The sequence below is a fragment of the Eptatretus burgeri genome, chromosome 5 (genome assembly GCF_056783735.1).
Source record: "Eptatretus burgeri isolate ZD-2024b chromosome 5, Ebu_testis_v1, whole genome shotgun sequence".
Classification (NCBI taxonomy): Eukaryota; Metazoa; Chordata; class Myxini; order Myxiniformes; family Myxinidae; genus Eptatretus; species Eptatretus burgeri.
In genome coordinates, this window is record NC_140965.1 from 95,852,345 (window position 1) to 95,871,031 (window position 18,687).

At 48.1% G+C, this 18,687-nt stretch overlaps 1 protein-coding gene across 4 annotated transcripts in view; it reads right to left on the bottom strand.

Annotated features, from left to right (window-relative positions):
• Positions 1–18,687, bottom strand: part of LOC147027000 (PDZ and LIM domain protein 3-like) — a 104,154-nt gene that overhangs the window by 13,530 nt on the left and 71,937 nt on the right. For all 4 annotated transcript variants that reach the window (XM_085883006.1, XM_085883003.1, XM_085883005.1 and 1 more), the window contains one exon: positions 16,438–16,586. In XM_085883006.1, the coding sequence (XP_085739132.1) occupies positions 16,438–16,586 (149 nt within the window). The remainder of the gene's footprint in view (positions 1–16,437; positions 16,587–18,687) is intronic.

Below are 18,687 nucleotides of genomic sequence, written 5' to 3' on the forward strand. Positions count from 1 at the left end.
CGACAGACTGACTCTCCTCCAGACCCGTCTTGACTGCTGCTGCCACACTCCGCCGCCGCCACACCTCTCCAACTCTCCCGAGCCCAAAAACTGACTGAATTCGCCCCACGCTCGGCGCTTTATAGTACAGCAGGAGAACCCATATGCAAATTTCCGGATCAGGATGAGCTCGGGGGCGGAGCCACGCTCGCCCATTGTACGGAGGAAAAGTGGGCGTGAACCTCCCCTGATCCTCGAATTTGCATATATCGATTCTACTCCGACGCGCCTGGAGGCGGGGCCAAATCGCCCCGCGCTTGCTGATAGGACGGATCGGAAGTGGGCGTGTATCATTCCTGATCCGACTTCTCCTCGGAAAGGCCACTTTTTGCACCCGCGGCTCGGCGTGCGTCCAGCACGAGGCCAGGACAGCCTGACGCTCGGCGTTCACAAGTGGTGCGGGAATGGCCGCAGAAGGAGAGGCGAAGGTGGTGGAGGGTCTAAAGTGGCGGTCCCTGGCCACGGTGACTCTTGGAATGGCGGTGATGCGATGTTTGCGAGAGCGAGCTGTGAAGGTAAAGGTCGTGGCTGTTGGCGTTGTTGTTGTTGTTGTGAAGCGGCGTTGCAGTTGGTGGTTGTTGTGTGATGGCGGTTGAGATGTGGTTGGTTCAAAATAAAGATAGAACAGAAAAACGGCTATCTTAAAGGGTCGCAGCCCAAATGAATCACATTTATTCCCTCTAAACAACAGGTTTGGGGCTAACTACACATGTACTTACAGAGATATCTCACCTGCGGTACCTGAATGGTGGTTTGCGAATTTCCTCAACCACAACACTACCCCCTCCCCTTTTTACAGACTCGTCCCGAGTCGTCAAATTTTCGTGTGCCATCATGTGTAGTTCTCCCCTAGTACGTTTTACCTACGGATCCCTGAGTGCGACATTCATGGTATTCGTGTCCCCAAAATAAATAACCTGAGGGCTGAGTAACTAACTAAACAAACCCACTCACACGGACGACTTAAATAAAATTGCCGGCGCCAAGACATACATGCCGGGGGCGTACTCATATTTACAGTACATCTTAACCTTAACTTACAAATTTTACACTAAACCATGGCCCAGGATCAATGGACTCTGCAAAAAGAAAGCAGTTAGCAGGGAGCCAGGCTGCTCGCATGCAGTCTCTGGCTCAAACAATGCAGGTGACAGGGAACATGGCCGGCTGCTCACACGCAGTCCAAGGCCTTCCCTTTCGAAATGAACCCAGTGAACCACAACGGTGCATGGGCTGCACAAACGCAGTCTCCGTGCCAGCTCAAGTGGCACACGCAATGAGCACAACGGATGGATGGATGGATGGATTAATGGATGGACGCAAACACGGTGCACGGGCCGCCACTGCAGGCCCGTGTTGTAGCTGCCAACAGGGCAGTTCTCGCAACTTGCAAACTGTTGCTTTGATCCTGGCGCACATGGCAATGAACAGGGGGGGGGGGGACAAAGCAAACTTGAACGGGGCTGGTGAACAGGGCCAGTGGGCATGGCATTGCAAAGGCAGCAAGCAAACAAAGCCTGCAGAACAGGGCCGCTGCAGGCAAACACAGCCGGCAGATGAACTGGCCGGCAAAGGCCTTGCAGAAAACAGCTGCAGACGATCCGGCCGGTACAGGCCTTGCAGCACAACACAGCTGCCGGTGAAGTTGGCCGGCCTTTGCCTTGCAGTGCAGGTTGGTGGAGGGAGTGCAGTGGTGCTGGCCACTCGGAAGGCGAGCTCGGACCTACCTTCCTGTCTCCCTCCCACCTATTGCCTTTGCCTGTCACTGTCCATACCCACCCCCTTAATTTGTGAAACCCAATTTAGCCCCAACTTATTAATTTTGATTTTTTTTTTCTTTCTCCCACTATAATTCGTCCCCTAACCCCCTTTATCGTCCTTGTTCGGCTAACCTATCCTGTCACCTTGCCTACTCCCAACCCCTACATTCCCTTCCCGGAGGGGAATAAGGGAGAGCTGGCATCCTGTGTCGAGGCCCAACGAAGCCTCAGGATGGCCTCCCCAGATTTCAGCGATCTATAACACAAAGTGGGTCCAGCGGCCCACAACGAGAGCGAGGGGATGGATGGTGCGGAGGGGGTACATCTCCTAATCTACCCTAACCATTTTACTGTTAAACTACCCCGGGGCTTTCAACAAGCACCTCTCGCTTAAACTATTGGTTCTAAAAACCCAGATTCCCGTCGCCTGTGTTGGTGTCCTCACAATTTCGGGCCTCGCCCCCCAATTTTCTTTCCGTGCTCTCACACGGTCTCATGGCCGGGACGCGTGGCTCCCCTTGGCAGGCATGACCCTCTGCCGATTCTCCAGCTATGGCACCCCCGGGCACTACACTGCCTCCGAGCCTACCAGCTCCCTAAACACCGGGGAGTGCCCCCCCATGGCAACTCCCCTGAAACGCACACGTGGCAGGCTGGCTTCCCGGGCCCCTTTCCGAGGGTCACCCGTGCCCACAACACTGCCCACGCGGCTAATGGCGCCCCGGGCCCCCGCACCAAGCAGGCGCACCCGTGCCCACTACGCTATCCCGGCCCCCCATGGGCCCTTGGCCTACTACGGCCGACTAGCCTGGTGCCCGGGGTACCCACTCAGCGATACTCACCTTTCGCAGCCACACTCCCAGCCCGTCAACAGGGCTCCTGCACCCCTCCAAACGGGTTTCGAGCCTACTTTCCCACCAAGAACAAAACGACCTCCATTTTTCAATTTAACTGACCCAGCTACCTCACTCTACACTGACCCCGGGGTCCCTTGGGCGGGAGTCACTCCTCCCCCCAATCACTCATCTCACCATGCATTCCCCATTCGCTCCACTCACACAGACCCGCTGGCCTCACTCACTCACCAAGTACATGTTTCCACTCAACTCACCAACTCTTCAACACATACCGCTGAATTCTGCCATCCTCCTAACTACACCCCCTAACGAACTCGTGCTCCCACGTCATCCCTTAAACTACAGCACGTTCCTTTTAACACTACGTAGCTAAACTACGTCCTCTCTACACATCCAAAGTCTGTCACTGTCTCCAAATCTCTAAAAATCATTTCCCCACCTAAAGCTCACTAAATCCCTCTACCTCATCCATTCCACGGGCCCCATGAGGACTTACCCCTGCCCCATGGAGCCGGACTTACTAAGCTGACCCTTCCCCCTAACTAGTTTCATCCTGTGCCCAGGCAAGGGGGTCTTCCACCCCTTGCCCGAGGAATCCTGTTCACCCGAAAGCGAGGCTTGCTTTTTTTTTTTTCTTTTCACATGCGCAGCACCAGTGCGGCAACTCACAGCTCGCGCACTTTGCACCTGCCCGTGACGTCATGCAGCTGCACGTGTACCTCGTCCCTCCTTGGATGGTACCATCCGGCAGGGATACCCCTCCTGCCGGATTCCAACCCCACGTGCAGCCATGACGTCACCGTGCGCATAAAAAACACAAGCCCCACGTCTCGAGGGGTTCCCCACGCGAACACATGTGCTCTGCCCGTTGGAGCTGAACACTACCGCTGGCGTGGAGAACCCGTCCGGTCCAAATCCGAAATCCTGCCTAAACTTTGTCCGTCCGCGGGATCGGCAAATCCACCGCGTGCGTTTCCGGACCGGGACTTCACTCCCGCAAGCGAGCACGTGGGGGCCTCATGCGTTGCACAGCACGGACCTCGCGCTCACTGCTGGGTGAACCCAGCACGGTCCCCGAAACAGCTACAGCCGCTACTCGGCTTTTGTCTCTCTGTCGCCGTCATCGCCATTCAACCCACGCACACCTGCGTGTCACGATGCTCATACACCATTCCATTACATTCACCCCGGGAGACGCGGCTGCGTGCTCCCGCATGCCGACCGACATCTCCCTTACACACAGCGACCTTGCACACGCTGTCTCTCTCACACTCGGCGGCTCACTCACGCATGTCACCTCCCTCGCACACGCAGCTCCACTCACTCGCGGTCTTCCACTCACACACGCGGGGGCACTCGCCCGCGTTGTCTCATCCACACACGGCGTGCTGGGGAGCACGCCCTTCGGCACACTTGCCACCACACCACTCACACACGGGGTCTGACTCACACCTTGCACCACACACACCGGGACAACCACACTGGGGATTCGTGTCCCCACAAGGGTCTCCAGGGCCTCTATACCCCCCCAAGCTCGGCGTGCACCCATCCGCAGCACTCCTCCCTTCAACCTCGCAAAGCACGACCGAACCCACCTGGTCGTGACTCGCCTCAAGGGGGCATACTCCCTCCCCTCGTTCCTGGAGGAGGCCATCCAGCTGCTCGCACTGGGTCTCTACCCAGTCCACCAGCTCCCCCTCATGGTCCTCCACTACTTCTGTGTGTGTGTGTGTGTACGTCTCTAACCTTGTCATTATCATGCAGTCTCTATTTTTTCTGTCTCCCGTGTCTCTATACATTTTCTCTCCTTGTTCCTTATTTCTGTCTCTTCCTGGTTCCTTTTTCCTTCCCATCTGAGTCGTTCTTTCTCTCTGAGCCCCATGAGCTGTTCGTTCTCCCTCCGGAGCTCCTCAATGTCCGTTGACTCCAATCTCGCTCTCCGTTTTAGTTGTTCAATTTCACACTCATAGTTGTTGTTTTCTCTCCCACTGTTCCTCCTGCTCTTGTTTTCCAATCTCATTGTTTCTTTCAATTGGCTCATTTCCTTCCTGCATTTCATTCGCTGTTCTCTCACTACTCTTCCTCGTTTCCTCTCCTGTCCTTCCTTCTCCAGTTTCATGGTTTGCTTCATTTGGTTAATCTCCTTTTTGTGTTTCATTTGCTGCTGTCTCATTACTCTTCCTCGTTTCCTCTCCTGTCCTTCCTTATCCAGTTTCATGGTTTGCTTCATTTGGTTAATCTCCTTTTTGTGTTTCATTCGCTGTTCTCTCATTACTCTTCCTTGTTTCCTCTCCTGTCCTTCCTTCTCCAGTTTCATGGTTTGCTTCATTTGGTTAATCTTCTTTTTGTGTTTCATTTGCTGCTGTCTCATTACGCTTCCTCGTTTCCTCTCCTGTCCTTCCTTCTCCAGTTTCATGGTTTGCTTCATTTGGTTAATCTCCTCTTTGTGTTTCATTCGCTGCTGTCTCATTACTCTTCCTCGTTTCCTCTCCTGTCTTTCCTTATCCAGTTTCATGGTTTGCTTCATTTGGTTCATCTCCTTTTTGTGTTTCATTCGCTGTTCTTTGTCTATCTCCTCGTACTCCAGCCTCAGCTTTTCTTTCAATTGGTCAACCTCAGATTCATGTTCTTTTTTTTTCTATTCCATTGTTCCTCTCGTTCTTCCCTCTCCAATCTCGTTGTGTCCTTCAATCTCCTGATTTCTCCTTCCTGCTTCATTCCTTGCTCCTTCAACTTCTCCTCGTATTCCAACCTATTTTTTTTCCTTTTGTCGTTCAGTTTCAAATTCATACTCTTTCAGTTTTTTATTCCACTGTCTCTCTTGTTCCTCGTTCTGCAATCTCATCGTTTCCTTTAATTGACGGATTTCTTTCTCCTGTCTCATTCCTTGTTCTTTGTATTTCCTGTTCCACTGTCTTCCTTGTTCCTCATTCTGCAATCTCGTTATTTCTTTCAGTTGGCTGACTTCCTTCTCCTGTCTGATTCGTTCTTCCATCATTACTCTTTCTTGTATCTCATTCTTTAATCTGGCTTTCGCTTCCAGCTGTTCGATCTGTTCAGTGTGGTTCCTTAACGTTTCATTCTCTGTTGTCGTTCTTTCTTCTCTCACCATCCTCAACTCGTTTTGTAATTCCCTCTCTTTGTTTTGGTGTTTCTGTAACTCAGAAATTTTCTTTTCCAATTCCTTTCTCATCTCCGCACACTCAGACTTTGCTTTGGCTTCTAGTTGTTCAATCTGTACAGTTTGGTTCCTTAACATTTCATTCTCTGTTCTCTTCCTTTCCTCTTTTAATATCCTCAGTTCGTCTTGTAATCCTCTTTCTTTGTTTTCATGTTTCAGTATCTCAGAAGTTTTTGTTTCTAATTCCTCCCTCAATTTGCATGCTTCTTCACTCATTTCATCTCTTCTTTCCACCGCTTCCCTCCTCAATTCATCCCTTTTTTTACTGTATTCATTTAGTTTTTTCTGCCATTCCTTTCCCATTCTTATCTCCCCTTCCAGGATTTATCTTTTAAACTGGCTTGCCCTTACCTCTCGCTTCAGTAGTTCCAATTCCCCATCTTGTTTGCGTTTTTTCTCTTCGAGCTTTGTTTTCCTTTCTCCTTCTTCCCTCAATTCTCCCTGCAGTTCTTTGAACTGTTCTGACTTTTCCAGCAATTCCTCCGTCCTTTCCTCCAGCTGTGTCTCTCCTCTTTTTATCTTCCATTCCAGGCTTTCTCTTTCCTGATTGCCTGTTCTTATCTCTTCCTTCAATTGTTCCAACTCCCCATCGTGTTCACATTTTTTCTCTTCCAACTGTATTTCCCTCACTCTCCCTTCCAGTTCTTTGAACCGCCTTGCTTCCTCCAATAATTTTTCCATTAATTGTTTTACTTCCAAGTCATGCTCCTTTTGTTTCTTTTCGAGCTCGGTTTTCCATTCTTCCTCCCATTGTTTCCTTTCCTGGGAGATACCAATCTGCTGTTCCTCTATTCTTTTGTTCAGTTTGCTCTTCGCATATTCCAACTGACGGGTATAAAACACTACCAAATTCTTTTTCCCACATAGTTCGTCGACTCTATTGGCCAAGTCATGTTTTTGCCACCGAATTCGTTCCAGTAAATCGTCCAATCGCTGTGTCCCCCCGTACACAATTTTTCTGAAGCTCGTCTGCATGCCGTTGCGACTCGTCCACTCCACTTTGCACCTCCTCGATATATTCTTCATAACGCTTTACCTTTTCCAAGACATGCCCCAATTGTGCCTGAAACCTGCCAATGCTCGCATAGTCATCCTGCCATGCCTGCCATGGCGCATGCCGTGACCACGTGCCTTGAACCGGTGACTGGGAGCTCACGCCTCGTGCTGTGCCATTAATATCAGCTCGCTCCGTGCTGCGCTGAGGTGCGATCGCGCTGCCATTGTGCGACTCCGTTTGCCGGCAACGTTCGTGCTCAAGCCGCTCCCACTGACCACAGTTAGTGGTGGGGTTATAATTATAAAAAGAACCGACCTGGGCCATGGATCCTCCATGACGACACATACCTAATACCCCCGGTTCCCGCTCGCCTTGAGACTCCATCTTATTTCTCATAGGGGTTAATTTAAATCGCTCGTAATTTGGAGGGAATCGGGGATCGCTCCTCTCACCCCTGGACCGATTCCCGTGAATTTAGCTGGAGACAGGAGAGCCCGTTTTCCCGTTCTCCGACACCAGTGCCGCGAGGAGGGGGATGAGTTTGTGTCCCACGACCTGACACCAGTGTTGCGAATTCGCGCCGCCGGCGTGCGAGCAGCCACGTAACTCGAATCGCGGCACGTCACCCACCGGACGGACAATTCTGTCGTGACCCTCTCGTACTAACGCCGGGAACTAGTCACGGGTGGGCCTTTCGGCCTCACCACGATCGTGCCAATCGGCCCCCCCGCGTGGGATAGGGTTGTTCGCCAAATTCGACCTACCTAAGTACCCACACGGAGGGTAGACCGGGCGATCGCACCTCGCCGCAGGTCGACTCCAGACACGGGCCACTTTAAGCGACCCGTTCCATACTATCAGGATAACCGAGCGGTGTTATCGTCAACCTCGACGGTTCCGATTAATTATCGGGCGTATTTAGCCCACTACCAACCCTTTACGTGAAGTAAGATGGAGATTCAATTAAAGAAAAGACGAAGCGAAACGGGAAAAACAGTTCAACATAAGGAACATTTATTCCGTGGCACACATAAACAATTACAACAATTATGCACCAAAAGCAGTTGCAACAAAAGAAACACAATGCAGATCTACTACCGACGACATGAGCACACGGCAGCACTTACACAGTTTTACTCTACAGACGGTGCCGACAACACATATACTCAAAAGCAAAAGAAAAGGGCCACCCTCAACGACAAGGGGACAGACGGGCCTGTGGGCGCGAGACCGGGTGGAGCTTACCCGTCTTGTGATGAGCCGCAAATGTCGCGGCGGTGCCCCGACTCCGCGGGTTTCGTTGGCACTGCTTGGAATGGGGTGGGAACGGGGCCCCCTTTCCGCACTATCTCAGCGCGGGGGGGGGGGGAAAGGGGGGAATTGTTGATGCTCTGGGGAAAGAGGATAGCTGGCTTGCTTGGGTCCCGCGACGAGCGACTCCACTGCGACCTCGACCGCGCTCCCGGCTTCCCCTCTCTGCAGCTCCACGACAGACTCCGAACCCCGACAGACTGACTGCTGCTGCCACACTCCGCCGCCGCCACACCTCTCCAACTCGCCCGAGCCCAAAAACTGACTGAATTCGCCCCGCGCTCGGCGCTTTATAGTACGGCAGGAGAACCCATATGCAAATTTCCGGATCAGGATGAGCTCGGGGGCGGAGCCACGCTCGCCCATTGGACGGAGGAAAAGTGGGTGTGAACCTCCCCTGATCCTCGAATTTGCATATATCGATTCTACTCCGATGCGCCTGGAGGCGGGGCCAAATCGCCCGGCGCTTGCTGATAGGACGGATCGGAAGTGGGCGTGTATCATTCCTGATCCGACTTCTCCTCGGAAAGGCCGCTTTTTGCACCCGCGGCTCGGCGCGCGTCCCGCACGAGGCTAGGACAGCCTGACGCTCGGCGTTCACAAGTAGTGCGGGAATGGCCGCAGAAGGAGAGGCAAAGGTGGTGGAGGGTCTAAAGTGGCGGTCCCTGGCCACGGTGACGCTTGGAATGGTGGTGATGCGATGTTTGCGAGAGCGAGCTCTGAAGGTAAAGGTCGTGGCTGTTGGCGTTGTTGTTGTGAAGCGGCGTTGCGGTTGGTGGTTGTTGTGTGATGGCGGTTGAGACGTGGTTGGTTCAAAATAAAGATAGAACAGAAAAACGGCTATCTTAAAGGGTCGCAGCCCGAATGAATCACATTTATTCCCTCTAAACAACGGGTTTGGGGCTAACTACACATGTACTTACAGAGATATCTCACCGACGGGACCTGAATGGTGGTTTGTGAATTTCCTCAACCACAACAATATGAACAGGATTTTACAAACAGGACAAAACCAACTGATCGGGAAGATGCTGGCTGAGGATCCGAAAGCAATACACATTGGATTCACGGCCAATGTACAAGCAATGCATCGTGAGGTAAAGGCTGGGCTGGTAGAGGAGGTAAAGGCATAGTCGAAGGCAAGCAGCGCACGGATAACCGCTGCACGTTCGTCCCATGCGAGGCGAGTGCGTCAGTACGCAAAGGAAATAAAGAGGAAATGAAGGAACAAGGGAAAGAATCAGACAAATTAATGGAATGGAGAGTGACATGAAGGGAATGAGTAAACAAAATAAAGAAAGGAATGACACATGAACTGGGGGCACAAATTGATGGGAATAGGGGGAAAGTATGAATGAATGGAAAGAGAAATTGATGAACAAAGGAATGAAATGGAAACCGAGTTTGAGCTGAAACGGGAAGACATGGCATTGAAAATAGAAGAGGGTAAAATCCAAGCAGTCCAAATGGGGGAAAAGTTGGAAGAAATTGGGTCCACAAATAAAAGAATTGACAAAGTGAATGAGGATCTAGAAGGCTATCGCACCCATGTTGATGCCATAATGCTACGGCGGGTACAGGAATTTGAATCTTGTCATCCTCAGGGTGGCAGCTAAGTGCAAAATCTGGAAACCCGTGTAATAGAACAAGAGCTGGTGTTAGTTGATAAAGGCTTGTGGGAACCACGACTGAATGAGTAAAGGATGGATGAGACATTACAGGAGCAGCTAAATACTTGGGACAAAGCCGTAAAGGGAGAGGAGATAGAACCAGGGGGTTCTGTTACACTCAGGAGTGATGTTATTGGTCCTGTTGGGACCATGCTTGGACTGACCGACTCGTACGAAGTTGCGTTGGACTTGCAGCATTTTGACATGGGAGATGTTTCTGAACAGGGTCGAACAGGTCGAACAGATTTAGGAGAGCCAATGTTTGAACCATTTGCAGGACATGTAGGAGGAGAGTTGCAGCAACGGTAGCTTAAAGTAGGTTGAGCAAGAAGGTCATCTTGAATTGGACCAGAGTGAGTCAAGTGCAGGCTTTGAAGAGAAGCATGTCTGCATTTGCATCTTGGGCAACACAAGGTGCCACCACAGTCTTGAATGTAGCAGGCACTTTCTCCTTTACCAGCAACTCTATTCTCAGCTGGACATTCTGCAATTTGCTCCATAAGCTTTTGCGTGGTGGGTACTGCATTGTTCCGCAGGATTCCTCACTTCCAGTTGCTCAGTTGGGGGAATTTGGTCACATGTGGAACCACAATCATGGCCATTGTGGTTGGCTTGTGGTCATCTACATAATGTTGAACATAAGGAAAGTTGACTGCCAGATTGGGCGGCTGTTTTTCCCATCTGGCTTGGCAGTGATGGACGGGGAAGCTTGGTGCTGTGGGAGAGTGTGGCATTGGCACAGTCTTTTCACTGATAGTGGAGCTGTTCACCTGTATGGGCAGTGAGCTTAGCAGTTTTGAAGCAGGTTTTGCATCTTTAGATCTTCTGCATGCTATTTCCATGACACAGGCCAGACGGTGTCGTCTGGCACCTCTCACCCAGGTTATACCAGATCCGAGTCTTCGAGTCTCCCATCCCATTGAGGTACAACTGTGGTGTGATGGAGAGCAGGGGCCACACATGAGGGCATCTGCACTGGTTGAACATGTGTGTCCGGCAGTGGTGATTCCAGGAGAGGAGGAGCCGGAACTTGAAGTGGAACCAGAACCACAGCCTTTGCTGATTTCAGAACAAAGCATTTCAGAGGGACCCGATGAAAAATATCTGATCGAGAGTTTACGCCAGGAGAACAAAGCATTGCACACTGAACTGCAGTCATTCAAGAGCGAAACCCAGAAAGTGATGAAAAGTCTTCAGGAGAGAGTGCATGAACTCAAAGCCGAGTTGGATAACGATCGCAGCTGCCGGCAGCATGTGCAGGCTCATGCCCTAGCTCTGCAAGCTGAATTGGATGGGCTGCACCAGCAATAAGCCAAACAAGCACGGCAAGGACTCACTGGAGCTGAAAAGAAAGTGAGGGCAAGTAAACGGCAGTATCGGAAGATGAAAGAGAAACAGAGTTGCACGAAGCCAAAACACATCCCAACTCACTCCAACTCTCATCGCAGGCAGCCGAGCAGACGAGCGTAACAGCCTGGGGTCAGGGGATGGCGTTCACGTTAACCATTGTGGCTGTTTGTCAAAAGTGGATGGTGGAGTGCAGTTGCCAGCATCCATGTGTGCCTGGGAGTAATCCTCATGCTGATTGTGGGTCGGCCGGTTGTGGCCTTGTTCCATCCTCGGCCTGGCGCACCCAGGTGGTGCAGTTTTGGCTGGGTCCGCTGGGCCGTGGCATTGTCTGTGGCCATGGTTCATCCTTGAAGAGGATGTAGGCATCGATCGAGAGTGGACGAGAGAAATCTGCGTCTACCAGATCGCAGAGGGGGGTTCATGCTTCTGGGAGCGGATGAGAGAAACTTGGGTCTTCCGGATCCTGGAGAGGGGGTGCAGGAAGAGATCCTGCTGCCTTTTGCAAGAGAGTTTGCAGACAGTTCTTATGGCTGATCTGATTCTTTGGCACCTTACCATGGAGGATGTGCTTGATGTCTACAAGATTTTGGAATTATAGGCAAATCATTCCAAAAATAAGAATAATAAAAAATTTGGAACCCAGGGAGATTGAAAATAACGAATCCACAGGGGTGGATTGAAGGGTGCGAATACATATATAATGTCGTGCCCAGGGGGTTAGACCCAACCTGAGACCTGGACGGATGGCAAAGCTTCCCCCGTGAAGGCAACAACCGAGACTTCGGGATTAATGCGCGCGCGTTTATCGGGCGTAATGGCAGAGAGGTGAACCACCGCGGAGGAGCACGGTAAGGAGCACAGCACAGGGTGCTGCACCAGGACAGCACAATGCTACAGTGCCTTCAAAGGAATATCTTCTTCTTCTTTCGGCTCGCTCCCGTTAGGGGTCGCCACAGCGGATCAACAGTCTCCATTTCGCTCTATCCTCCACATCTTCCATTGACACTCCAACCACCCGCATGTCCGCCCTCACCGCATCCATGAACCTCTTCTTTGGCCTTCCTCTTCTCCTCCTGCCTGGCGGCTCCATCTTCAACATCCTTCTCCCGATAGACTCCGTTTCCCTCCTGTGCACATGTCCAAACCATCTCAATCTCGCCTCTCTCACTTTGTCTCCAAACCGTCCTACCTGCGCTGTCCCTCAAATATACTCATTCCTTATCCTGTCCATCCTCATCACTCCCAACGAGAATCGCAGCATCTTTAACTCTGCCACCTCCAGCTCCGCTTCCTGTCTTTTTGTTAGTGCCACCGCCTCCAAACCATACAACATCGCTGGTCTCACTACCGTCTTATATACTTTCCCCTTCACTCTTGCAGCTACCCTTCTGTCACAAATCACTCCTGCAACTCTTCTCCAACCACTCCATCCTGCCTGCACTCTCTTTTTCACTTCTCTCCCACACTCCCCGTTACTTTGGACAGTTGATCCCAAGTATTTAAACCCATCCACCTTCCCCACCTCAACTCCTTGCAACCGCACCATACCACCACCCTCCCTCTCATTTACGCACATGTACTCCGTCTTCCTCCGACTGACTATCATTCCCCTTCTCTCCAGTGCGTATCTCCACCTCTCGAGGCTCGCCTCAGCCTGCTCCCCACTCTCCCTACAGATCATGATGTCATCCGCGAACATCATAGTCCATGGGGACTCCAGTCTGATCTCGTCCGTCAACCTGTCCATCACCATTGCAAACAGGAAAGGGCTCAGAGTCGATCCTTGGTGCAATCCCACTTTTACCTTAAAGCGGTCCGTCATTCTTACCGCACACCTCACCGCCGTCACACATGTCCTCATACATATCCTGCACGATCCTCACATACTTCTCCACCACTCTCGACTTCCTCATACAATGCCACAACTCCTCTCTTAGCACCCTATCATAAGCTTTCTCTAAATCCACAAACACACAATGTCACTCCTTCTGGCCTTCCCTCGACTTCTCCATCAACATTCTCAAAGCAAACATTGCATCAGTGGTGCTCTTTCCTGGCATAAACCCATATTGCTGCTCACAGATCATCACCTCTCCTCTCAACCGAGGAGAGGAGTTCTACTACTCTTTCCCTTTCTACTACTCTTCTACTACTCTCTTCTCTTTCTACTACTCTCTTTCTCTTTCTACTACTCTCTTCTCTTTCTACTACTCTTCTACTACTCTTTCCCACAACTTCATGGTGTGGCTTTACAACTTTATCCCTCTGTAATTTCCACAGCTCTGCACATCACCCTTATTCTTGAAAATCGGAACCAGTACGCTTAATCTCCACTCCTCCGGCATCCTCTCACTTTCCAAGACTTCATTAAACAATCTGGTTCACAACCCCACTGCCATCTCTCCTAAGCACTTCCAGGCCTCCACTGGTATACCATCTGGGCCAACAGTCTTTCCACTTTTCATCTTCTTCATAGCAGTCCTCACTTCATCCTAACTGATCCACCCCACTTCCTGATTCACTATCTCCACCTCTTCCAACCTTCTCTCTCTCTCATTTTCTTCATTCATCAGCTCCTCAAAGTACTCCATCCACCTTCTCAACACACTCTCCTCACTCATCAACACATTCCCATTTGCGTCCTTTATGACCCTAACCTGCAGCACATCCTTCCCAGCTCGGTCCCTCTGTCTTGCCAATCGGTATAAATCCTTTTCCCCTACATTTGTATCCAACTTCTCATACAGCTCATCATATGCCTTTTCCTTGGCCTTTGCCACCTCTCTTTGTGCCTTTCGCTGCCACTCCTTGTACTCCTGCCTACTTTCTTCATCTCTCTGACTATCCCACTTCCTTTTCGCCAACCCCTTCTTCCTTATACTTTCCTGTACTTCCTCAGTGCCTTCAAAGGAATATATTTAATGAAAAATAAAACAAATATTCACAAAGGATGATAATTCAAAAGGAAATGACAATGATATGAAATAAATAAATCCTACAGTTGAGGCCTCGCACACAGACTCAAATACAGACAAAGGGTGACACAAAATTAAAAGAAAAACCCTCCTTTCTACCACTCTTGCACTTACGTTGGCCCTAACCACAAGTGGCACTCCATCTAAAGGCTCAATGCCGCAGCGTAAAAAATCAAAAATAAATTCTGTCAAAAAAAAAAATCACAGAGGGGCAATCACGTACTGGGGACCTTATTCTTACTCCCAAAGCTAATCAACACCACAACATCCCTCATGTGGTCACACGTAACAATTAAGCTCACAGATTCCCTACTTACTACATTGAGATGCTACATATATATCTATATATTACTAAAACTCATTTTTTATGTTCCCGAAATACAGCCAAAACGGTACACGATAGCACAAAAATTTTCGGGCCACCTTACTCACCATTACCCTGGTGGTGTGCAGTATCAAGTTTCGTTCAAATTGGGTAACGAAAAAAATTATTAAAAAAAAAAATCAATTCCCGATTCAGTGAAGTACTCTTCGGGATTATTTGATCAATGCAAACAACCTCAGCGGTATAGTTCACTGGAGCTATCTTTTTTTTCTTGAAACGATTTTTTTTTTATTTTTACATCAACCGCTGTCATAACGGGAACCCAACGGTTTCACGGATTGTCTAGTACATATATATCTATGTGGATCAGCTCGCTAAGCTCACCTCACTGTAGGCCACAACAGTGGGACAAACACCTCACCACACGTCGCTCTTAGGACATGCTTGTTTTCACTGAAGATAAGTATACAAGTTGCCGTGTTGTCACGATTTACATCAATCAGAATTTAAACATTTGTTTTGCAAATTTATTTGTAATATTCAAGATAAACAATTGAGGTTGAAGATTTAAGTGTAATTTTTTATTTTATTTTTTCCAAAAAAAAAAAAATACCCTGAGGGCAAACATGGGAGAACCCGGTGCAGCCCTGAAGTTTGGTCCAATTTAACAAAAGTTTGAGGTAGTAGTTCAGTGACAACACAGGACAGACACTGCAGAGATATATAAATCGACTCACATGGTCTTCTAGCCAAAGAAGCTGCATAAAGCAACCATGAAAGGCTACCCAAGGTAAGCCCCTTGCAGTTTCAAACCCTTCCCAAAGTTCTTCCACAGCTGTAAAGACATTCATAAATAGTACATACATGAGAATCCCAATGCGACACACCGCCTCAGCTGCAGGATCGGTTTCATCGCTTGTTGGTGAATCAGCGACAGCGCAGACAAATACATACCAACAAGACTCCCAAGCACATTCCACATGTAAACGTCAAAAAAAAAAAAAAAAAAAAAAAATTATATATATATATATATATATATATATATATATATATATATATATATATATATATATAGATCAACAAGAGTGCAAGTGAGCACAATATACGCCCGAACAAGAAGGTATATACAGAATTGTGCTACTACATGGAAAACAGCATCCTGGTTGCCATGGCAACCACTTTAGATGATGAACGTATGTCACGACACACCGTCTCCACAGTCTGTACCTATGTACCAAATATGAAACGTGAAAGTTGAAAACTTTGGGAGTTAGAGTGCGGACAGGAACAGACGGACAGACGGACAGACGGACAGACGGACAGACGGACAGAATCACATAATACACCCCAATATATATATACATATATCGGGCGTATAAAAATGAAGACCCACCACATCTCTTACCTGTGAATGGAGGAGAAAAAAAAAAAAAAAAAAAAAAAAAAAAAAAACTTAAACTCTCACCTCATCAATAAACTGAGGTGGCTAGGATTATATAAATAAATCGACTCCTCCTCCTCCCCAAACCCCCCCCCCCCATGCTCTTCCAGCCAAAGAAGCTACATAAAAAGCAACCATGAAATGCAACACAAGGTGAGTCTTTTGCTGTTTCAAACCTTGTGTAGGTAAGGAAGGGTTTAGTGTAAGAATTGTGAATGCACCATTGAGTAGAAGTAGATCACCAAATTTTTAACTTCAGCCAAATTGTTTTGTGGAATATCAAAGGACACACATGATAAACTCTACTTTATTATGACCTATGAAGTATATACCTGTATAAGATCTATAAATATTCAGTTAATCACGTGGCGAGCGTCACATTAGGAGGAATGTTCAGTGCCGGAAGGTGGAGAGGGATGACAAGGCAGACATGGACATCACACAATAGGTGCAATTAGGTTGATGCCCACAATTACAAATAATTATACCATTTTCTAAAAGAAGAAAAAAAATAATCAGCTTCAAGCTTACCGTTTTCTTGATCAAGCATGGCCTGAAGCACTTGAAAAGAACCAGACTGACGAGGCGCAGAGCCCAATTCCAGATTTTCCTGTCTCAGCTTGTAGGCCTCCGAGTCTTGGCTTAAGTCATGATGAGATGGTATATGTTCAGCCTGGGAACTGTGTGGCCACAAAGGAAGCCAAACACATGTGGCCAGAGGTAATGACGACAAAGAACAAATAAATTCTCAATATATGCAAACTAATTGACTGAAGCTGCACAGTAAGAATATGCATATGAAGTAAGCCTTTTTATTTGATGATTTGCATGATAAAACAAGAACTGCAATCATGAAAATTATTATTCCATGCCTTTTACACCTCTTCAAAATGCTTAACCATTCTGCAGATTCTCATTTATTGCAAGTAATTTTATAAACAAATTCACCAATCTTAATGACAAAGTGACTTCGACAAACTTTAACTGGAGTTGCTATCTCGATACCTATTTTAGTGCAAGTTGCGCGATTGTATCTGAACGGGATAAATGTCGTAACCACAGCACATGTAACGTTGAATTATACCTCATTTAAGAGCTCTTGGGTCCTGACAGTACATGCGGTTGTTTACAAATTTTGATATTCACGCAATTTTGAGTTATGTACATTTTTGTTGCGCACATGGGTGGTGTATAGGCTCACTCGCTGGTTCGCACACCTACCGGAAGCAAAAAATAATATAACCACAAATTATTCAGTCAGTTCCGTCCAACATATTCCCTTTTGGTCGATTAACTTCAATGAGAAACCTCAGCAGTCTTAACAGTTGGTGACTATTATATGGGCTTGGGGTTGGGGGGATGGGTGAGGGGTGAGGACTTGACGAAAGGGGGATTTGTGGACCTGGGGTTGAGGAGTTGAATGAAAGGGGGTTTTTGAATGAAACCAAAAAAAGTTGTTTTTTTTTTGGGGGGGGGGAGGCACAGAGAAAAGAAAGGAAAGGAAGGGGTTGAGGACTTGGGGTTGGGAGGGGGCTTGTGGACTTGGGGAGGGGGAGTTGAGAACTTAAACAAGAAAGGTGGAGGAGAGAACAGAGTTGGGTGTGCGAGGGCAAGGCGACAGAGCTGGGGGAGGGAGGTTGAGGACTTGGGGTGGGGGGTGTTGAGGATGTGAAGTCCCATTTTACACATTAAGTGGAATTTCCACAGATCCCCGCTATTATGCTGTCAAAGGACATTCTGAGCAATCTTCCCAAATATTCCACTCTATTAGGAACCAATTCCCTTACAACAGCCCGTTGGAACTAGGTTATCTCAAAGTTTATTATATAATGAACATTCCAATTTCTTGCAGATACATCTCAGCAATATTTGATTCAACCCAAATTAAAGTATCAGTTCAGGTAGTTATCAAGCTCCAAAGCTAATCGAAAGGAAATAAATTAATTTAAACCAGCAAGTCAATGCACAAGCAAATGATTGCATAAAGAATGCATGAAAGCAGAATGAAACACGATTGTTGCACACTTTTATTTTCAATGACCTCACTAAAGCAATAAATTATCCATCACAAGCATTCCAAGGTCAGTGATCGATTGTCGGTACCCTGACCATATTCCAAATTCCTGCTCCAACCTACAAGGGACACCGCATCCCCAGAAAATTATGTCACACTGCCAAGTGCTGCATACGAAAGAAGACGACAAGCAATCCTATATCCTACCTTTTACACTAATCAGTCTGGCAATTTCAAAATACATCACTGTTCATTTATTTATTTACACGCAGCTCTAGTTTGAGCTGTGTGTTATGCAAAGTCAGTGAAGCAACCACAGTGACCTCACACACAAAACAAAATTCTCGACAATGACCAATTATGGTAATGACAGCAGGATGGCAAACATAACTGATGATCTATTTTTCCTGGCTTGAAAAATCCACAAGTACAAGCCAGACCAACTGTGGTTGGAATCCATTTCTGCTCTTTCATGGTCCTGAACATCTTTAAAAAATTACTTTATGAGAATGTTGAAATAATCGAAGTTTGTGTCTTTTTTTGTCCTTATTTTTAGACAAATGCCTATTCTTTTCCTCGCACTATGCAGGATTCCTTAAAGTCAGCCTACCAAAGTTTCGAGTGAGTCCTGACCTTCAACTGTCGATCCATAATCTTGAAGAAAACATTGTTTTATATGCAGAACCAGTCAAAAGCTTAGACACACCTACTCATTCAAGGGTTTTTCTTTATTTTTACTATTTCTCTAAATTGCAGAATAATAGTGA